Genomic DNA, 17201 nt, shown 5'->3' on the forward strand with positions numbered 1-17201 from the left:
TCTGTTTTTTTTTTTTTTTGAGGAAAGAAAACGCTGTTCTTTATTATTATTATAGGCAAAGAAAAAGTTTAAAAATAACGTTAATAACCGGTATTTTTTCTTCTCAAACCGGTTTTGGAACAGTGATAATACAGAGGAATGCAGGATTAGAAATGTTAAATACCAATTCTGCTCGGGGTGAATTGATTGAAGTTTTTTTATTTTTTTTTATTTTTAAAGGGGTCCTATTATGCTCTTTTACAAAGTCTTGATTTTGTTTTAGGGTGTACTAGAACAGGCTCTCATACTAGGTTGTTCGAAAAACTCATTATTTTACAACATTACAACACCTCTCTCCCCAGTCTGGCACGAACGGCTGGAATAGTTCCTGTATCAAATGAAGGCCCGCCTTCTGAAATACGAAATGTGCTGTGATTGGTTAGCTGGGCCAGTGTGTGTTGTGATTGGCAGCACTCGGCGCCTCGTCGGGAAATGTCATGCCCCTTACCATAGCCGCCTGCGAGCTTCAGTGTAAATATTGCGTCAAAATCAAATAAATTGGAGCGCGATTTAAACCCGGATGATTGTAACCACTCTAAGTTCATCTGCCTTGGGAAAGTCTCCGACATTGTGATAACACTCGTTGCCTTCTCTAGTGCAGCTCAACCAGGTCTCATCCCATTCGTCGATATTTGTGATATCACAAATCCCGGAAATATGCGTTGTAGTCCAAACGAGTCGTTCGTTGTAGTTTTTGAAAAGTGATTTCTGTTAAATAAAATATCTCCTTTTGAATTGGACTTTGAGCTTTGTAACTTTGCAGATCTTTTTTATGCTCAAACAGCAACATTACAGACTAACTAAAGTTGAAAAAGTGAAAAAGCATAATAGCACCCCTTTAAGCCCTGCTGACAACGTCGAATGTTGTCCATTTGTTTTTCTTCTCTAGTCAACGTTTGATCTCGCAAGTCTCCGTGAGATCACTTGTCACTGAAATCGTTCCTACAATCAACAAGTGTGTGGTCTCGCGGTCTGGTAGAATCGTCTGTGTGCATTCCGAGGATTATAAGGCTAAAAATCACATGGTTGCTCACAAGTGCTCACATGGTTTTAAAATCAGTTAAGGTTTTAAAATTGTCTAGTGTGTGGCTATGGAGTTTCTTTTGTGTCTTTTTTTATTCAATCAAGCATACTGTGTTTGAGAGCAAAACTAATTATTTTGTAATTAAAAAATAAAAGATTGCAAAAAAGTCTTCTTAAGGCTCAAAAATAAAGAAATTGAAAAATATATATATTTGCAGTGCGTATAATTCTTTGAAAATCTTTATTTTTCTTTGTCAAAATAATTTGCAGTGCGTGTAAATCTTTGAAAAATCTTATTTTTCTTTGTGCACTTCAGACACTGTTCTGTTGTTTACATTTATGAATCATAACCTGCCAGATGGGCTAGTGATTTGATGTGCTTTACCCACCTGACTTCACTGGAGCTATAATAATCTATAATCTCTGAAAATATTGGCCTGATGCTTTACTATTGGGGGCTCTGGCAGCTAGCTACACTGTTGGCTAATCAAATCTATTCAGACGGCTTAAACAACATTACGTATTTAGATGGGAGAGCATTAGAAGAGAGAATAATTAAGTTCACTTGTCGTTGAGTTTAAGATGTTAAATTAGTTATCTTACCCAGTAAACGACCTGTTGCTCACCATTCTACAACCTTGCTCGCTCTTATGTCAGACTGGCGGGGATTCCGGGGAAACGTAGTGGGCGTGGTCAACCTGTGAATTCCATCGAGAGTGACCAATAGAAAAAGGCCTTTCATCCTGGTGGGTAGAGGCTGCCCACTGAGATACAACTTCACTCACAAGCAAAACTTTTCAACTTGCAAAACAAAAGTTTTAGACCCGCAAAAAAGATAGCAGAAAAGCGAGCAACATTTGTGGTTTCGTGATGAAAAGTGTTTGAAGTGCACAAAGAAAAATACGATTTTTCAAAGATTTACACGCACTGCGAATTATTTTGTTTTCAATTTCTTTATTTTTGAGCCTTAAGACTCTTTTTTTTTGCAATCTTTTATTTTTTTTTAATTACAAAATAATTATAGTTTTGCTCTCAAACACAGTATGTTTGATTGAATAAAAAAGACAAATGAAACTCCATTTGTGACCAGCCTTACCAGTTGAAACACGGAAACTTTGTTGCCTGTGTGAACACCCTTACGAAAAAGAAGTTTATTCAAGTGTGCTATTAGTATACTACTTTTAAACTAAAAATAGGAAAGTATACTTTTAGTCTACTTTTTATGTACTTCTCAGAAATGGGCTTTATGTACTTCTCAGAAATATACTTAAAATGACATTTAAGTATACTTGACTTATACTAAATATATTTTAGCTATAATTGTGCTCCTAGAATCCGTGTTTTCATTGTTATACTGTAGGGGGCGCTAGTACACATCTTCTGTACAGAATTTCCAAAAAACACAAGTGAAGAAGAAACCGAAACAACAGATGCTTCCACATGTATTCTAATACGATCATCAGACATAAAACGGTATCAAAACTGTGTAACATTATGGAATAAAATGTCGACGTAATACCAATGAAGAGGTAATAATGACTGTCAAGCTTTGGGGTGTTGATCGACTTTATCTACATTTTGATTATCATTCTGAATCCAATTCATAGTCTTTTTTCAGCTTTTTGTTCAAAATGTTGTTTATTTCTTTATTTTTTATTTACGAAACTTATCCACATTCAAGTGTTTAAAAAAAGAATGCATGAAGCTAGAATAAAATGTTTTTGTTTACAAGCAGAACAGACATAAGGAAGACCAATAGCAGTGATTTAAAACAATAATAATGAAATATAATAGGGAGTTTGGCTTTTCCACGGCACATCTGACTGGGCTAGGGTATGGCGACTGCCATACTCTGCCATACGGAAACGCCGCCCCTGTATGTAATGTACATAAATTGTTTATTTTGTATTAAATTATGTATTTTAACAGTGTTATTCAATGAAACCATACGATTATTATTAATTAACCAATCATTGCCGAGAGTCAGCTGACGAGAGCTTGACTAACATGACCTGCCAGAACTAACGCTATGCTTGATTGTTTTTATATAATGCTTGTATGTCATTTTAAAGGTTGTTGTTCGCTTAGGTCTGTTTTTACTACCACAAAAATATTATCTGATTACTTCGTAAATTATTATTTGAAGCGATTTGAAGTATCAAAACCATGGTTAATTTGTGGTTACCATTACTACAAGAACCATGGTTTTTTTTTCGTAGTAATATTTTGTAAGGGTACATGGAAACTCTGAGAGAATATTAAGGCAGATGCGGCGGTGATATTATTACCGACATTAAAAAACACTATACAAGTGTAACACTATACTAACATTAAAACACGTTATTAACGTCAACATCCAAAAAAGTTTAGAACGAACGAAATTATGAACGTACCTAAAAGTGATGCACGGGCTTCATCTTGGGCTTTTTTTTCTTTTTCTTATCTCGGCGCCGGACTACTGACGTCTTTTCCCGGGCATAGTTGTCCATCAGTTATGATCATTTGCCGTCAGCCGCAAACATGAGGTGGCGCGGATGCGTGAATGGCGCGTCACGTGCGCTTCACCTGTCTACTGCGTTCACCGTAAAACGCATTTTTTATAATTATGTATATATGTTCATGTTTATATTTTTATTTACGTATATGTATATGTTAATATTAATATAGAACAAAAGTTTTTTTGTTTTTTTTTGAGCAACTGGGATGGTGCCCATCCCAACCCCCTGGGAGTTGGTGCCCTAGGCAAACTACGTACTCTGAGTATAAGGAGCGGCGGTACTGGCAGTAATCATTCTGATTTGGTTAATTTGTGGTTACTGTTGCTAAAAGAACCATGTTTTTTTTTTTTAATTCGTAATAAAATTATGGTTAATTTTCGTAAGGGAACATGGAAACTCTTGAGAGAATATTAAGGCAGATGAGGCGGTGATATTATTACCGACATTAAAAAAACACTATACAACTGTAACACTATACCAACATTAAAACACGTTATTAACGCCAACATCCAAAAAAGTTTCATAGGATTATGAACGTACCTAAAAGTGATGCACGGGCTTCATCTTGGGCTTTTTTTTCTTTTTCTTATCTCGGCGCCGGACTACTGACGTCTTTTCCCGGGCATAGTTGTCCATCAGTTATGATCATTTGCCGTCAGCCGCAAACATGAGGTGGCGCGGATGCGTGAATGGCGCGTCACGTGCGCTTCACCTGTCTACTGCGTTCACCGTAAAACGCATTTTTTATAATTATGTATATATGTTCATGTTTATATTTTTATTTACGTATTACATACATATGTATATGTTAATATTAATATAGAACAAAAGTTTTTTTTTTAGCAACTTGGGATGGTGCCCTACGCAAACTGCGTACTCTGCGTATAAGGAGCAGCGGTACTGTTGGTAATACTGGTATTACTGTGTGGAAGGGGCTTTTGTCATTTCTTCATTATGTGTTGGTGCCATTCTCTTTAAAATGAGCAGAAGAACTTTGTGCAAACTGTTTAATGGAATGAAAAACAAACAAAACACCTCACAGATGTCATAACAGAACAGGTTTGATTACAGTTTACAGTACAGATATCTTTTAATTCTGCTACATTCAGCATATCAAACATCACAGGTCAAAACTTTTACTAAGTATTATTACAAAATTCATTAAAAAAATTGCTCATGCATATATGTCACTGTCATAAAGGAGGAGAATGTAAAAAAATAGCATTAGGATTAGCAATAAAAGAACAATAAATATGATAGTTTGTATAAAAATATACACCTTACTTCTGCATCCAGACAGTTAAGATGTAGGGAATGCTAATGCTGGGATGCAGTGGTTTAGATCTCACTCTCATATGTGTGTAAGTAAGTTTTTAAAGAGAGAATCTCCTCATAGGACCTGCTGGTGCGGCGATAAAAGTCCAGTCCTGTAAGTAACTCCACGTCTCGTATACGTGCTGTGTGTGTCTTCATCAGTTCCTCGACCCACTTTGTCTCATCCTCTGAACTCTGGATGAGAAGCATGTTAAAAACTCACAAAGCAGTTCTCGCCTGTTATTGTACAGTAAACCTGCACAATTTTAACTAACTCAAACTATTCAGCTTCTGCATTAAAGGATATGCGGGGTAATTTCATCCCATTTTCTATGTGCCACATCTGTGACTTGCTACTGTGTACCACTAGAGACAATAAAAATTATTAAAGTTGACATGAATGTAACCGGGGGCAGGTGGGATAGGTCAATTATTTTATTAGCAGAATTTCTTCTGACAGCTGGATACTTGCATATTTACAGGACTATCAATTGTAACAGTGGCACGGTCAGACTGCTCATATAAGTTTCCATTTACAAATATATTTGCTATAAACGTGTGGTAATCAATAGCATGGTGGAAGAGAAGAGAAGAGAAGAGAAGAGAAGAGAAGAGAAGAGAACTTACATTACAGCTTTCTTCATTATCTGATCGGTGTGGAAGGATGTAAGAGAACACACTGAGAGGACCAGCACAGGAGTCAACAGTCTGTGTGTAATCCAGACAACTAGTAACCACAATGTAGTAATGACTTGGGATTTGCACCGAGCCTCTGACATACCTGTAAACAAAGAAAGAGTTACATACTCAGACTGAAGGATTATATAAATTCAAGTACATTTTAGGACTTGTTAGGTCTGTCAACTAGTCATGGATCAGATAACTTAAGAGATATGCATGCATTCATCAAACACACCATCTTAGGTGCACAGACATTCTATCTACTCACACACTGTGAATACAGCATTGCCAGAAACAGCAAAGACTGCTGATGCTGCATGTAGAGTCATTTACATTAATATAAACACTGACCCAAAGACCTGTCAACTGCTGGTGTACTTAAAATAACTAATTTCTAAGCGAGAAGTCTAAGAGTGTGAAGACAACTTACTGTTTTATTGTCTCTGCTGAATCTCTAAGACCATTGTAGTCATAGTCGAAGATGGGTCCAACGACCACATTCACTCCATTTCTCTCTATAGCATAACGTCTCACAAGTGATTTCTGAAAATAACCCCACACACCTGAAACAACCAAACAAAGATAATAAGACAGCGATGGAGACAGAAATATGAATTGTTAAAAGACAAAAATTGGATTGTTAGAAGACGTGGCCTCAGATGTGTGCATTTACTTCCTCAACCTTAAACGGGGTGTCAGACTAGTTTCTGCACAGGGAAACATCCTGGGTTGCGCATGTAACCATGGTACCCCAAGAGGGAATGAGACGCTGTGTCCTCTAGCAGACACTTTGGGGAATGCTGCCAGCATGATCGGTGTCTGAAGCATGTGTGAAAAAACTCCAATCCTATTGTTCCACGTAGCCCGTCAGGGCTCGACATTAAGCCTTGACGTGCTTGTCCTTTGGACAAGTAAATCTGTCATTCACTTGTCTGAGTAAAAAAAGTTAGGGGGAGCCTTTTTTTTTTGGTGTAAATGTAATCCATTCTGAAGCAATAGTCTCATCAGTGCTCTATCAGGTCTAACTTTAATCAGCATATTAGAGATATTTGCCTTAAATTGATTTCTGGGACACTTTTTAACCTTAAAGGGCAATATTTTCCTAAATGTACATGTCATAATTTACGTCAAATTTTTACACTTTATCAATACATTCAGTTAGAATAATTAGACTATGTATGGCTGTTACCATTCAAATGAAATCAGTATCAATAAACTCCATCTTTCTACTGCAGAGGAAACACTGATGCTGCATCGAAAGTGCCATTTAGATGTATTTACACCGACTGTTTAATGAAGATAAGAGGTTCCATAAATGCATTTACACAGTAAAATTGCAAATGCATAAATAATGTTATAAGAATAAATGTTTAACTTTTCTTAACATATAAATACGAAATGTTGGAAAAATGAAATGATAGGCCTACTTTTAAAAATGAAACCAAACCACCAGTAGGTGGCAGAAAATCACTGTCTTAATGAGTGAGTCATTGATTCAACCAATTCTTTCAAAGGGCTAATTCATTCAATAAATAAACCAAGTGACTGTCTTTATGAATGGCTCACTGAATCATTGACTCACCTGATTCGGTAAAGGGTTAGTTCACCCAAAAATGAAAATTTGCTTGTGTTTTACTCACCCTCGAGGCATCCTAGGTGTATATGACTTTCTTCTTTCAGACGAATCCAGTCGGAGTTATATTAAAAATTGTCCTGGCTATTCCAAGTAGAGGTCTACACGGAGGACCCGAGACCTGAGGACCCGGGATCCGTATGGGTTCGGGGCTATATTTTAAATGGTCAGCCGGGTCCGGGTTGGGTCCCAATCTATTACTTCGGGTCCCGGGTCTGTTTAACATTGTGTGTAATACCCGAGTCGATCGGACTCGGAGAACACCCGGCCGTTATCAGAGTCAGTCAGCGCTGTGCATGTGTTGTTTTGTAACTTTCAACTTGTAAAATTAGGATGAGAAAAGTATGAGTCAGTAATTTGAAATAAGGTGGAAAAAGAAAAAAAAACACGAGCGACGTCATCAGAAGCAGGGTGGGCGGAGTTAATGCACATGCACGGTGATAATGGATACCTTCATGAGTGATGTGAGTTATTATTGATTATTTTTTAAATAATATTATGAATGAACCGTCTTGTTGTTATATCTAAAATTTTTGCTCAGACTCGGCTCAGAGAGCACAGAGATGATAGCAAATAAGTAAAGCTAACGTCAGCAGCCATGGCACTGGACGAGCAATCGTTATTATAATCCAAATGGGCAAACAGTCTAAATTATTATGCAAGTTGACTCGAGATACAAAAAATGCAAAACTGCAAAGTCGCATTTGTCATCCGTCACCGTGACAGCAAGTGGACTTTTGAAACTGGAATAATGAGTGGATTACGCATTTCAATTGGCAAGAGAGGAATAACATGGATGGAACTTTCTTGGCAAGGAGGATTGTGTGCATCACTGTCAGGTACAAGGGAGAAGGCTTCTTACATTAGGTAAGACAAAAAGTTCAATTTTCGCAACTTATTTATCGACTTAGCAATTTGCTGTGGAATATGTGCCGATCGGGTCCAGTCGGGTCTGTGTCTTCCCGGCTGGGTTCGGGTCCAACTTTCAAAATAATAGACGGGTCCGGGTCGATCCAGTGTAGCACATTTACGGGTCTCTACGGGTTCGGGTAAGAATTTTTGGGCCCGGGTAGACCTCTAATTCCAAGCTCTATCATTGCAGTTAGCGGGTGTTGCAGTTGAACATTCCACAAGTCCTCAAATAAAGCACGCGCATCCATAATAAAACATGCCTCACACGGCTACGGGGGGTGAATAAAGGCCTCCTGTAGCAAATCCATGTGTTTTTGTAAGAAAAAGATCCATATTTCAAACGTAACAAACACATCTCTCTCACTTCCAGTTTCTGTCATGCGCGGAAACCGTTCCGGCGGATGACGTAAGACGTCTGCGTTGCGTGATTAGTGACGAATACGGAGAGAGAACAAAACAAAATGCCAGTCACGAATTAGAAGTACAAATTGAGGATTTGCAAAGAAAAATGTCGGAGGATTTCGATATAAACCAAGAGGAGACTGGTTTTCCTTTGCTAAAGTAAGAAAACTTTGCTTCCTTTGCTCCTATAAACAAACTCGTGAGACCAACGTATCTCAGAGGCGCGCACGCTGTGCATACTTGCTGCGTCATCCACAGGATCGCCTTACGCGTATGACAGATACCGGAAGTGAGAGAAAAGTGTTTATTACATTTGAAATATGGATATTTTTTTTACAAAAACGCATGAATTCACTACAGGATGTCTTTATTCACCCCCCAGAGCCATGTGGGGCACATTTTATTATGGATGCGCGTGCTTTATTTGAGGACTTGTGGACTGTTCAACTGCAACACCCGCTGACTGCAATGATAGAGCTTGGAATAGCCAGGACAATTTTTAATATAACTCCGACTGGATTCGTCTTAAAGAAGAAAGTCATATACACCTAGGATGCTTAGAGGGTGAGTAAAACACAGTCTAATTTTCATTTTTGGGTGAACTAACCCTTTAATGTCGAGCCCTGCCCGTGATGTCTTGGGTGGGTGCCCGGAAGTATAAAAGGGCACCTGCTGAACATGTGACCAACATAGTTGTCTGAAGGAGACAAGAAACAGGCAGGCAGAAGCTCACAAGAGGGAGATCTGGACCACCAGTAAATGATTTACTAAAGAGCGAACACTTAAAATATCCTTAATCAGGAATCAGAGCCTGATGTAAGCAGTGGCCATAACACTAGAGGGGGGAGAAAGGAAAGGTTGGGAAAAGAATGATCAAGAAGTGCCAGCCTTGGGATGCTGGCGATCACCACATCTCTTATCTAGCATGTCCCTGAGATTTTCCCTCTGTTAGTCTTAGCCTTCCATTGCCAACTCCTAGAGGGAAGAGGGGCTCAGTTAGCAACACTAGACTTCTGATCTTGTCTATGAGCCTCAGCGATAGACAGACTATCCTCCCTAGAGGAAGATTTCTTCCTTATGGCCACTAGGTTGATCCACAGATGCCTCTCTGTAGCCACCATCGCCACCATTGAACACCAATGGCAGCAGCAGTTTACTTGGTGGCTCCTCAACCACCTCAGGAGACAAACCTCTGCCCTTATCCAAATCTCTTAGCAAGTCATTTCCTATAAGGCTTGTAACACTGCCATGGTGTGCAACGCTCCACCAGCCTGACCCGCTGCTACATACGCCCTGCAATAAAAGCATGATGACTCACCATGCGCATACGTCTCTTCAACAGGGGGCATCCTCGTGTATCCACACTCAGCCACACCCTCAACGTTAGCATAGTCAGCATGTTGAAAGAGATGTAACTGGAATGAATACTGTTTCCCCCAGGATTTAGATATCTCCAAGTGGAGATCTGGGAGAAATGGAAGACTTCTGGGGGCGGGACAATCAAGGCCGGCCAGAAAACACTGATCTAGTTAGCCACAGGCAGGCATAGGCCTTAATACAAGTGAGATCGAGTCGCTTAGTGGCAAGATCCATCATCTCCAGCCATAAGCGGAAATCCCGGGGGGGTCGGGCGGGGGACAGGACACAGGACTTTCCTATTTCACATCACACATACACAAGTCCGGTGAGAGAGAACAAAGTCAGTAGTTGTGGAAATCCAGTAAGTAAGGCTGTCAAGGCTATTTTATTCACTTAAACATCGGATGAAGTGATTATTTTCTCTTTAATACAGATGATGCCAATGTATTTTTCGATGAGTCGCTATGTTAGCAATAATAACGTTACCTGCTTGACGGAAAGGGTTGCCAGGTTTTTTTACAACAAAACCTCCCAATTGCTACTCAAAACTAGCCCAAACTAACCGCATTTCGAGGGGTCTCCCGGTAAAAACCGCGTTCCGGGGGTTAAAATACACGTTATTGGGTTCACTTCAACCCGCGGACATGAAAAACAACCCGCGGCAACAGTGATAAAGTAGCCCAATTCCGCGGGAAAACCATGGACTTGGCAACACTGTGACGGATAGTAATGTCTACAATGGACACGAGCGCTGTCGTGGCGCGACCACAGCTTGAAGTTGTCTAATTTGGCACGGACTCCCTCCTACTAGTAGTAAGGCTTTCCTCGGTGCATACATATCCTTACAAGTACAATTTTAGCTGTATTATTTGTGTCCCCTTCAAAAATTGCTCTTGAGAACGAAATTTACGCCCCTGCCTCCAGCATATCCCTGTATGCGTGGCTGGGAGTGGCCAGTGACAACTCAGTGCTCACACTATCATTGTCGTCACCAACCACATCTATCTCTTCATCATCATCCTGAAAAGAATAGCCCAGCAGCACGCTATCAGGATCAGATGACTCCAGTGATAGAGTGATCGAGCTTGCAGCCAGAGTTCGACCTGCGATCCCCACAAGCTGAGTTTCCACCATGCCTCAGCAGCAGTGGGACCCGACCCACAAGGCGCAGACACTTGCACCTCTTCCCTCGAGAAAAGAGATAAATGTGATCGGAGCTTCCGCATAGTGAATTTCTCACAATGCATATATTCAGAGCCCTCAAGCACTGAACGCGCATGCTCCTCACCCAGGGACAAAATGCAAGTTGAATACTTGAAATTCTTGAAACGTTCGCTCAGTTTCGCAAAAATAGTACACACTGCTTGCAAACAAATAGCTCCTGAAGACAACAAAAGTTAGTGACATGTTCAGCAGGTGCCCTTTTATAATTCTGGGCACCCGCCTAAGATGTCACGGACTACATGGACCAAAAGGACTGGAGTTTTTTCACACATGCAGGCATCATTCCCCAAAATGTCCTCTAGAGGACGCAGCGCGTATCACCTCTCTTAGGATCAACATGCTCACTAATTATTAACTTAAAGTGTGCTGTTGCAATCCTTCTGTAATTCTTATAATAAAAAGGAAAAAAAAAATCTTAACAAAAAATTAACTGGTTTCATTATTATTGTTGTTATTATTATTTTCTCAAAAATATGAATGTAGTTAAATCAGGCAGAAATAGTTCTTTAAGGTAACAACTGCAGGCTACCACTTTTTACAGAGTACTAAGAGAGGATAAAACACAAAAAACAGAGCACATATTCTGCTGTATATAAACAATTGAAAGGGTTGTGTCGCTATGTGGGTGGCAGCTCAGTTAACTGCCAGCACAGCTAATTAATCTAAAGCAGACCCAGCATTCATAACAGCCTTCTATTTTCACCTCTGCTGCCAAACCCTCTATATAGACATTTCTAGATTCCAGTCAGGCAGATTCCATGTGGGGACTCCATTTGAACAGTATAAAGGAAATTTTATTTACTTCTAAATTATGTTTTCTGTGAATATTTGTGTAAGTATTTTTGTTTGGGTGTCTCATTTCCTATGAGGGAATACAACGTGTGTACAACAGAGGTGGCTCTCATACTGTGGCCTGTTTTCAAAGTTCTACCACAGGCCACACACATATACTGCTTTCAAATCACAGACAGATGTACAAATAAATTCACCTACAAGGGTGAGTGTGCACACACGGAAACACATGCACACTTAATGTAGTTGTATAACTTTTTGTTGTAGGGGTTCCTGGGGGCCATTTAAAACAACTCAAAGTTTGCAACCTCGCAAACCTAGCTCTGCTAAGGCTGGCCACACACTAGATGATTTTAACACCAATTTTAAGCCCGATTTGTACCCCCAAATGATTGGGGGTGTGTGGCCCTATTCGAGGCTTGTCGCAAACAATTTTATGTCCAAAAAATCCTCTATTGTGAGGAGTCATTACGATTATTTAACTGCTCCCGATCGAGACGGAGAGCTACCGTCCTGCAGATTTCAGCTCCAACCCCAATCAAACACACCTGAACCAGCTAATTAAGGTTTTCAGGGTTACTTGATAACTATAGGCAGGAGTGTTGGAGGGGCAGGATTGGAACTGAAGTCTGCAGGATGGTAGCTCTCCAGAAACAGGGTTGGAGATCCCTGGTTGAAGCTATAGTATGTGCAGTGTGGCCTATTGTGTCGCCAGCATTTGATTAAACATACACATTCAAATGGTTAGAACACAAAGTATATGTAAAATTGTTAACGATATTTCTTCTTGGCATCAATATGGCTATCCACTATAATTAAGACAGTGGTATATTTATGACACTGTAGGAGGGTTATAAAGTCATAAATATACACTTAACTACATATAGCTTATTTAACAGGCACTTACGTTTCAATGCTGGGTACATTGGTACAGTGTTGGTAATGAGAACGGCATCATATCTCACTTCCTGAGAGGAGGACAACTCTATAAATCAGAAGATAATGAAAAAAATTTTGACAAACACCAAATTATAAAGCATTGTATTCAAAATTCTTGCAATTTGCTGACAATTTTGTGTACTAAAAACAATGCTATGACCCAGTCTAGACACAAATAAGTATTTGTTCTTGACCAGTGCTATCAATTGAGATTTTTCGATTTATTTTTCATTTTAAAGGTGACCTATTATGCCTCTTTTTAAGGTAATATAGGTCCCAGTTGTCCTTAGAATGTGTCTGTGAAGTTTCAACTCAAAATACCCACAGCTCATTTATTATACTATGCCATATATGTCGCTTTTTGGATATAATCCAAAGTGTGCTATTTTTGTGTGTATCTTTAAATGCAAATAAGCTGCTTCTCTCCACCCCCTTTCCAGATGAGGATTGTCGGTGCGTTCCAAACAGGATATATCACCCTCCGAAGGGCACTTTGGAGTGAAAACAATCATTGCCGCCATATTGAAGGGTCGTTCCAAACCGAAGTGCTCAAAACTGGCCACTTCAAAGGGCCCTTCGGAATGAAGGATTTCGAAGGTTACAACTGATGGACACTTCGGGCCCCCATGATCCTTTGCACAGATTCTTTGCATGATGACGGCACCTCCATGTGGGCACAGGATGAAGAAGAAGGGCACTTCAAGAAACAGTTGTTTGGTGCCCTACACCTTTCAAAGCTCTTACTCCAGAGGATAAACCATTTGAAGGGATTAGGGCATAAGGATGAGCCCTTCCGAATGGAATGCAGGGTGTGTTTCTCATGCCTTGGATACAATAAAGCAGGAGAACCAATATGTACCTGTAATATGTATATGTAGGAATGACACTGAAAATGGACATACACCAGCAGAATGAATAACTCTGAGAATGCAAGAGGATGTTTCTGAATGTTTAGTTGATAAATTAATGTTATTGTTGTTTTTCAACTGTTTTGCAATGATGGATGAGCAACACACTAAATACTGTAATGATGTTTGCTATGCACTATAAAGACATGTATAGTAGAACTTTAGAATCACCACTAGCTGCTCTAGCAAGGAGATAAACATGACAGACTGTGTACAGCTCACTCGGGGGAGGATCAAAGCTAATAGGGAACATTCCATCACAGTCGTGGTTGGTACCTTTCCCAATGTGATTTGGGAAAACATTTGGTTGCAGACATGAGTGACTCATTTGTAGATATTGTTTTTTGATCTATGGGGAAAAAAGGAGTGGGTGGATTTTTACTATATAGGGTGGTTGTATACACACACTGCAGACACAAAATTCTGTTCAAAAATAATTATAAGTTAAAAATAAGTGAATTTTTGCATAATAGGTCCCCTTTAAAAGTAACTTTTAATTTTATTCTTTAATAGTTTCATTTGGGTCCAATAAACTAGATCATCAGGACAGAAACTGATTAAGCCCAGTGCTATACTAGTTCTGTCCAGTTGGCTCCTGGAACTGGCCTAGCTTTGGTACATGAAACTGCTGAGGCTAGGCTGCACACTATAGAGAGAGTAGGAAACCTCACGAGGTGGATAGAGGAAGCTGTAGGAGATCTGTTTGTCTGCATGGTAGTTTGAGCAGGACTGACTGTAGGCTGAAGGAACTCTAATATCAAGCCGAACACAGTTACTCAGAGCCTCAGTCAGAGGGGTGAAATCTACCTGCAACAGAACATCCACACAGTCAGGTTTAGACTATAATACAACAGTCAACAGTTTATTTATTTAATTTGTTTTGTGAACTGACAACAGACCAACAGAATTTTGTAAACTGTACCTGTTTAGATACAGTATAAGATGTCCAGAGAGGCATGGACAAAGCTTCACTGTAGCCACTAATGTAGTCACTATGATGAAGGATGTAGTACTTGGTGCGGAACATCACTGCTGGCCGACCGTAGGGAAGATTTCTGTTGTCTAAAAAGGAAAAAAATAGGCAAGAGTAATCTTTTAATATGAAAAAAGTGAAAAAATATTACTACATCTGAAACCACATGAGGGTGAGTAAATGAAAACAGAATTTTCATTAGTTCACCCAAAAATAAAAATTATGTAAATGATTTACCAGCATGGAATTTCATATGACTTTCTTTTTTTCTATGGAACATAAAATTTAAAATTCTGCAATGCCCTGATCTTTCCCACACAATGAAAGTGAAGATTGGGGCTCCAAAAAGGAATTTTAGGCACCAGTAGAGTCTGTCTGTAGCAATGCCATTGCATACTTGAATGCAATGTAGGTAATTTTGGATTAAAGCATTGTAATTATCAGTGAATAAATTTTGGTCACATATCGCATGACTCCAAAAGACAATAGCACACAAGTTGAACTATCAACTCCTAGATACTTACATCATGTTGTTTGACAGCTGTGGTCACTATCAACTGTCATTGTATGGAAAAGATAGTGTATACTACAAAATTTCTCCTTTTGCATTTCTTGGAATTTCATTATGAACCATAGCAGCTAAATCACAGTGCAAGTTAAAGGGATAGTTCACCCAAAAATGAAAATTCTGTCATTAATTACTCACCCTCATGTCGTTCTAAACCTTTGTAAAATTACGGTTGAACCCCTGATGTCACATGGATTATTTTACTGATCTCCTTGCTACGCTTCTGGACGTTGATCGTGTTAATTACATTGCTGTCTATGGGAGGGTCAGAGAGCTCTCAGAATGCATCAAAAATATCTTAATTTGTGTTCCGAAGATGAACGGAGGTCTTCATTTTTGGGTGAACTATCCCTTTAACTGTACATCAAACAGCTCATTCAGAATCACTACACCAATCTAAAGAGAAGGGAAGGGAGTTACCATCAATAACTTGTCTCAGTCGTTGATTGAGCTCTTCCACCTTGTTCTGTAACAGACAGAGCCACAGTGACTCCAGGTTATATCCTCTTACTAGGGTCACTTTCAATGCCCTCTGCCCCCTACTTTTTGAACGCAACTGCAAAAGATTAAAGGTGAAAACCTCCAGCAAACGATCTACATCTGAGCAGAAATCAAAAGCACTTTTAGAGGCAAGGGGACGAATCACTTTGATCCAATAAAAGGAATTGGAAATGTCAAAATAATCTATAAGCCAGGGGTTTCCAAACCATTCCTTGAGCCTCCCCAGCACAGCATATTTTTGGATGTCTCCATTATTTAAACCAGCTGATTTAAGTAATCAGCTGAAATCATAGTCTTCTGTCATGTAACTTGAAAATAGACCCGTACAAAACATGCAGAGAACTGCAGTACAGACTTGTCACGTTTCTATAGCCCCGTTTCCACCGCAGGAACTTTCCCCAGGAACTAGGGACTTTGGGCCGGTACTCAGTGTGTTTCCACCGCAGGAACCAGGATCTAAATAAAGTTCCAGGTAAAAATTTGCCCCTCAGAAAGTCTCTGCTCGCGAGGTAGTACTTTTTCAAAGGTCCGGAACTTTCGGGAGTGGGACTTGCGCACTGAGCATGCTGATTGGTTGAGTTCACGCAGCACTGTATTTCAACCACCACATTCGCATAATTTTTTAAAAATATTACTGTTATTGTGTCATGAAATGTAGTTTTAAAAGTATTTCAGGCGAGAATGTAGTTGTTAAACTCAAATCTGCAGTTTTTTTATAAAGACAGCGCCTATTTGAAAATGTGCTTCGCCGATTTCGGAGACGTGGGCTCCACGCAATAACCGGGTGCTCATGCTCATATATCCCGACGAGAGCAACCTCACCTTGGCTAGTCCTTCTGACATTTGCCGCTGGCTCTGATGTCTCTGCAGTGGTTAAACATCAGATGTAAATCGTTTTGGGTAAATCTAACAGGTAATCTTTGGTCATTATTCTATTATTCTATTAATCTATTAATATGTTAAAATAAAAATGTAAAGAGGCAATACTGTCTGATATAATATTTCATTTCATTTTAATGTATGCACATTCCCTGAACTACATTTCTGCAGCTATTAATATGTTTAAATGAAACCGAAAAGAGGCAGTGGTGTTTGATATCATATTTCGTCTTATTGAATGTAAAGAGGCAATACTGTCTGATATAATATTTCATTTCATTTTAATGTATGCACATTCCCTGAACTACATTTCTGCAGCTATTAATATGTTTAAATGAAACCGAAAACAGGCAGTGGTGTTTCATATCATATTTCATCTTATTGTAAATAAAGTGAGGAAAATTGCAGTAGCCAAGGTGAGCTGACTGATGTTATCAAGTGCGCTGCTCTTTGCAGAATTACCGGACTTGCGTCGTCCCGTCCGTGGGAGTTCACACTCCTGAGTCGAACTCGCGAAGTTCGAACTACCGAGGATGCAAGTCCACGCGCAGACCTA

At 39.5% G+C, this 17201-nt stretch overlaps 1 protein-coding gene across 1 annotated transcript; it reads right to left on the bottom strand.

The window, feature by feature from the left end:
- Positions 1 to 4662: 4662 nt before the first annotated feature.
- On the bottom strand, positions 4663 to 16609 carry LOC107701596 (ectonucleotide pyrophosphatase/phosphodiesterase family member 2-like). The gene is made up of 8 exons (XM_016503643.1): positions 16589 to 16609; positions 15686 to 15821; positions 14647 to 14786; positions 14396 to 14531; positions 12785 to 12862; positions 5986 to 6118; positions 5502 to 5655; positions 4663 to 5069 (listed from the first exon to the last, which is right to left on the bottom strand). The coding sequence occupies exons 1-8, from the start codon at positions 16607 to 16609 to the stop codon at positions 4899 to 4901; spliced, it is 969 nt and encodes a 322-aa protein (XP_016359129.1). The 3' UTR covers positions 4663 to 4898.
- Between the last annotated feature and the right edge of the window lie 592 nt (positions 16610 to 17201).

Source organism: Sinocyclocheilus anshuiensis, unplaced genomic scaffold, assembly GCF_001515605.1.
Source record: "Sinocyclocheilus anshuiensis isolate Anshui unplaced genomic scaffold, SAMN03320099.WGS_v1.1 scaffold8604, whole genome shotgun sequence".
In the NCBI taxonomy this organism is placed as follows: domain Eukaryota; kingdom Metazoa; phylum Chordata; class Actinopteri; order Cypriniformes; family Cyprinidae; genus Sinocyclocheilus; species Sinocyclocheilus anshuiensis.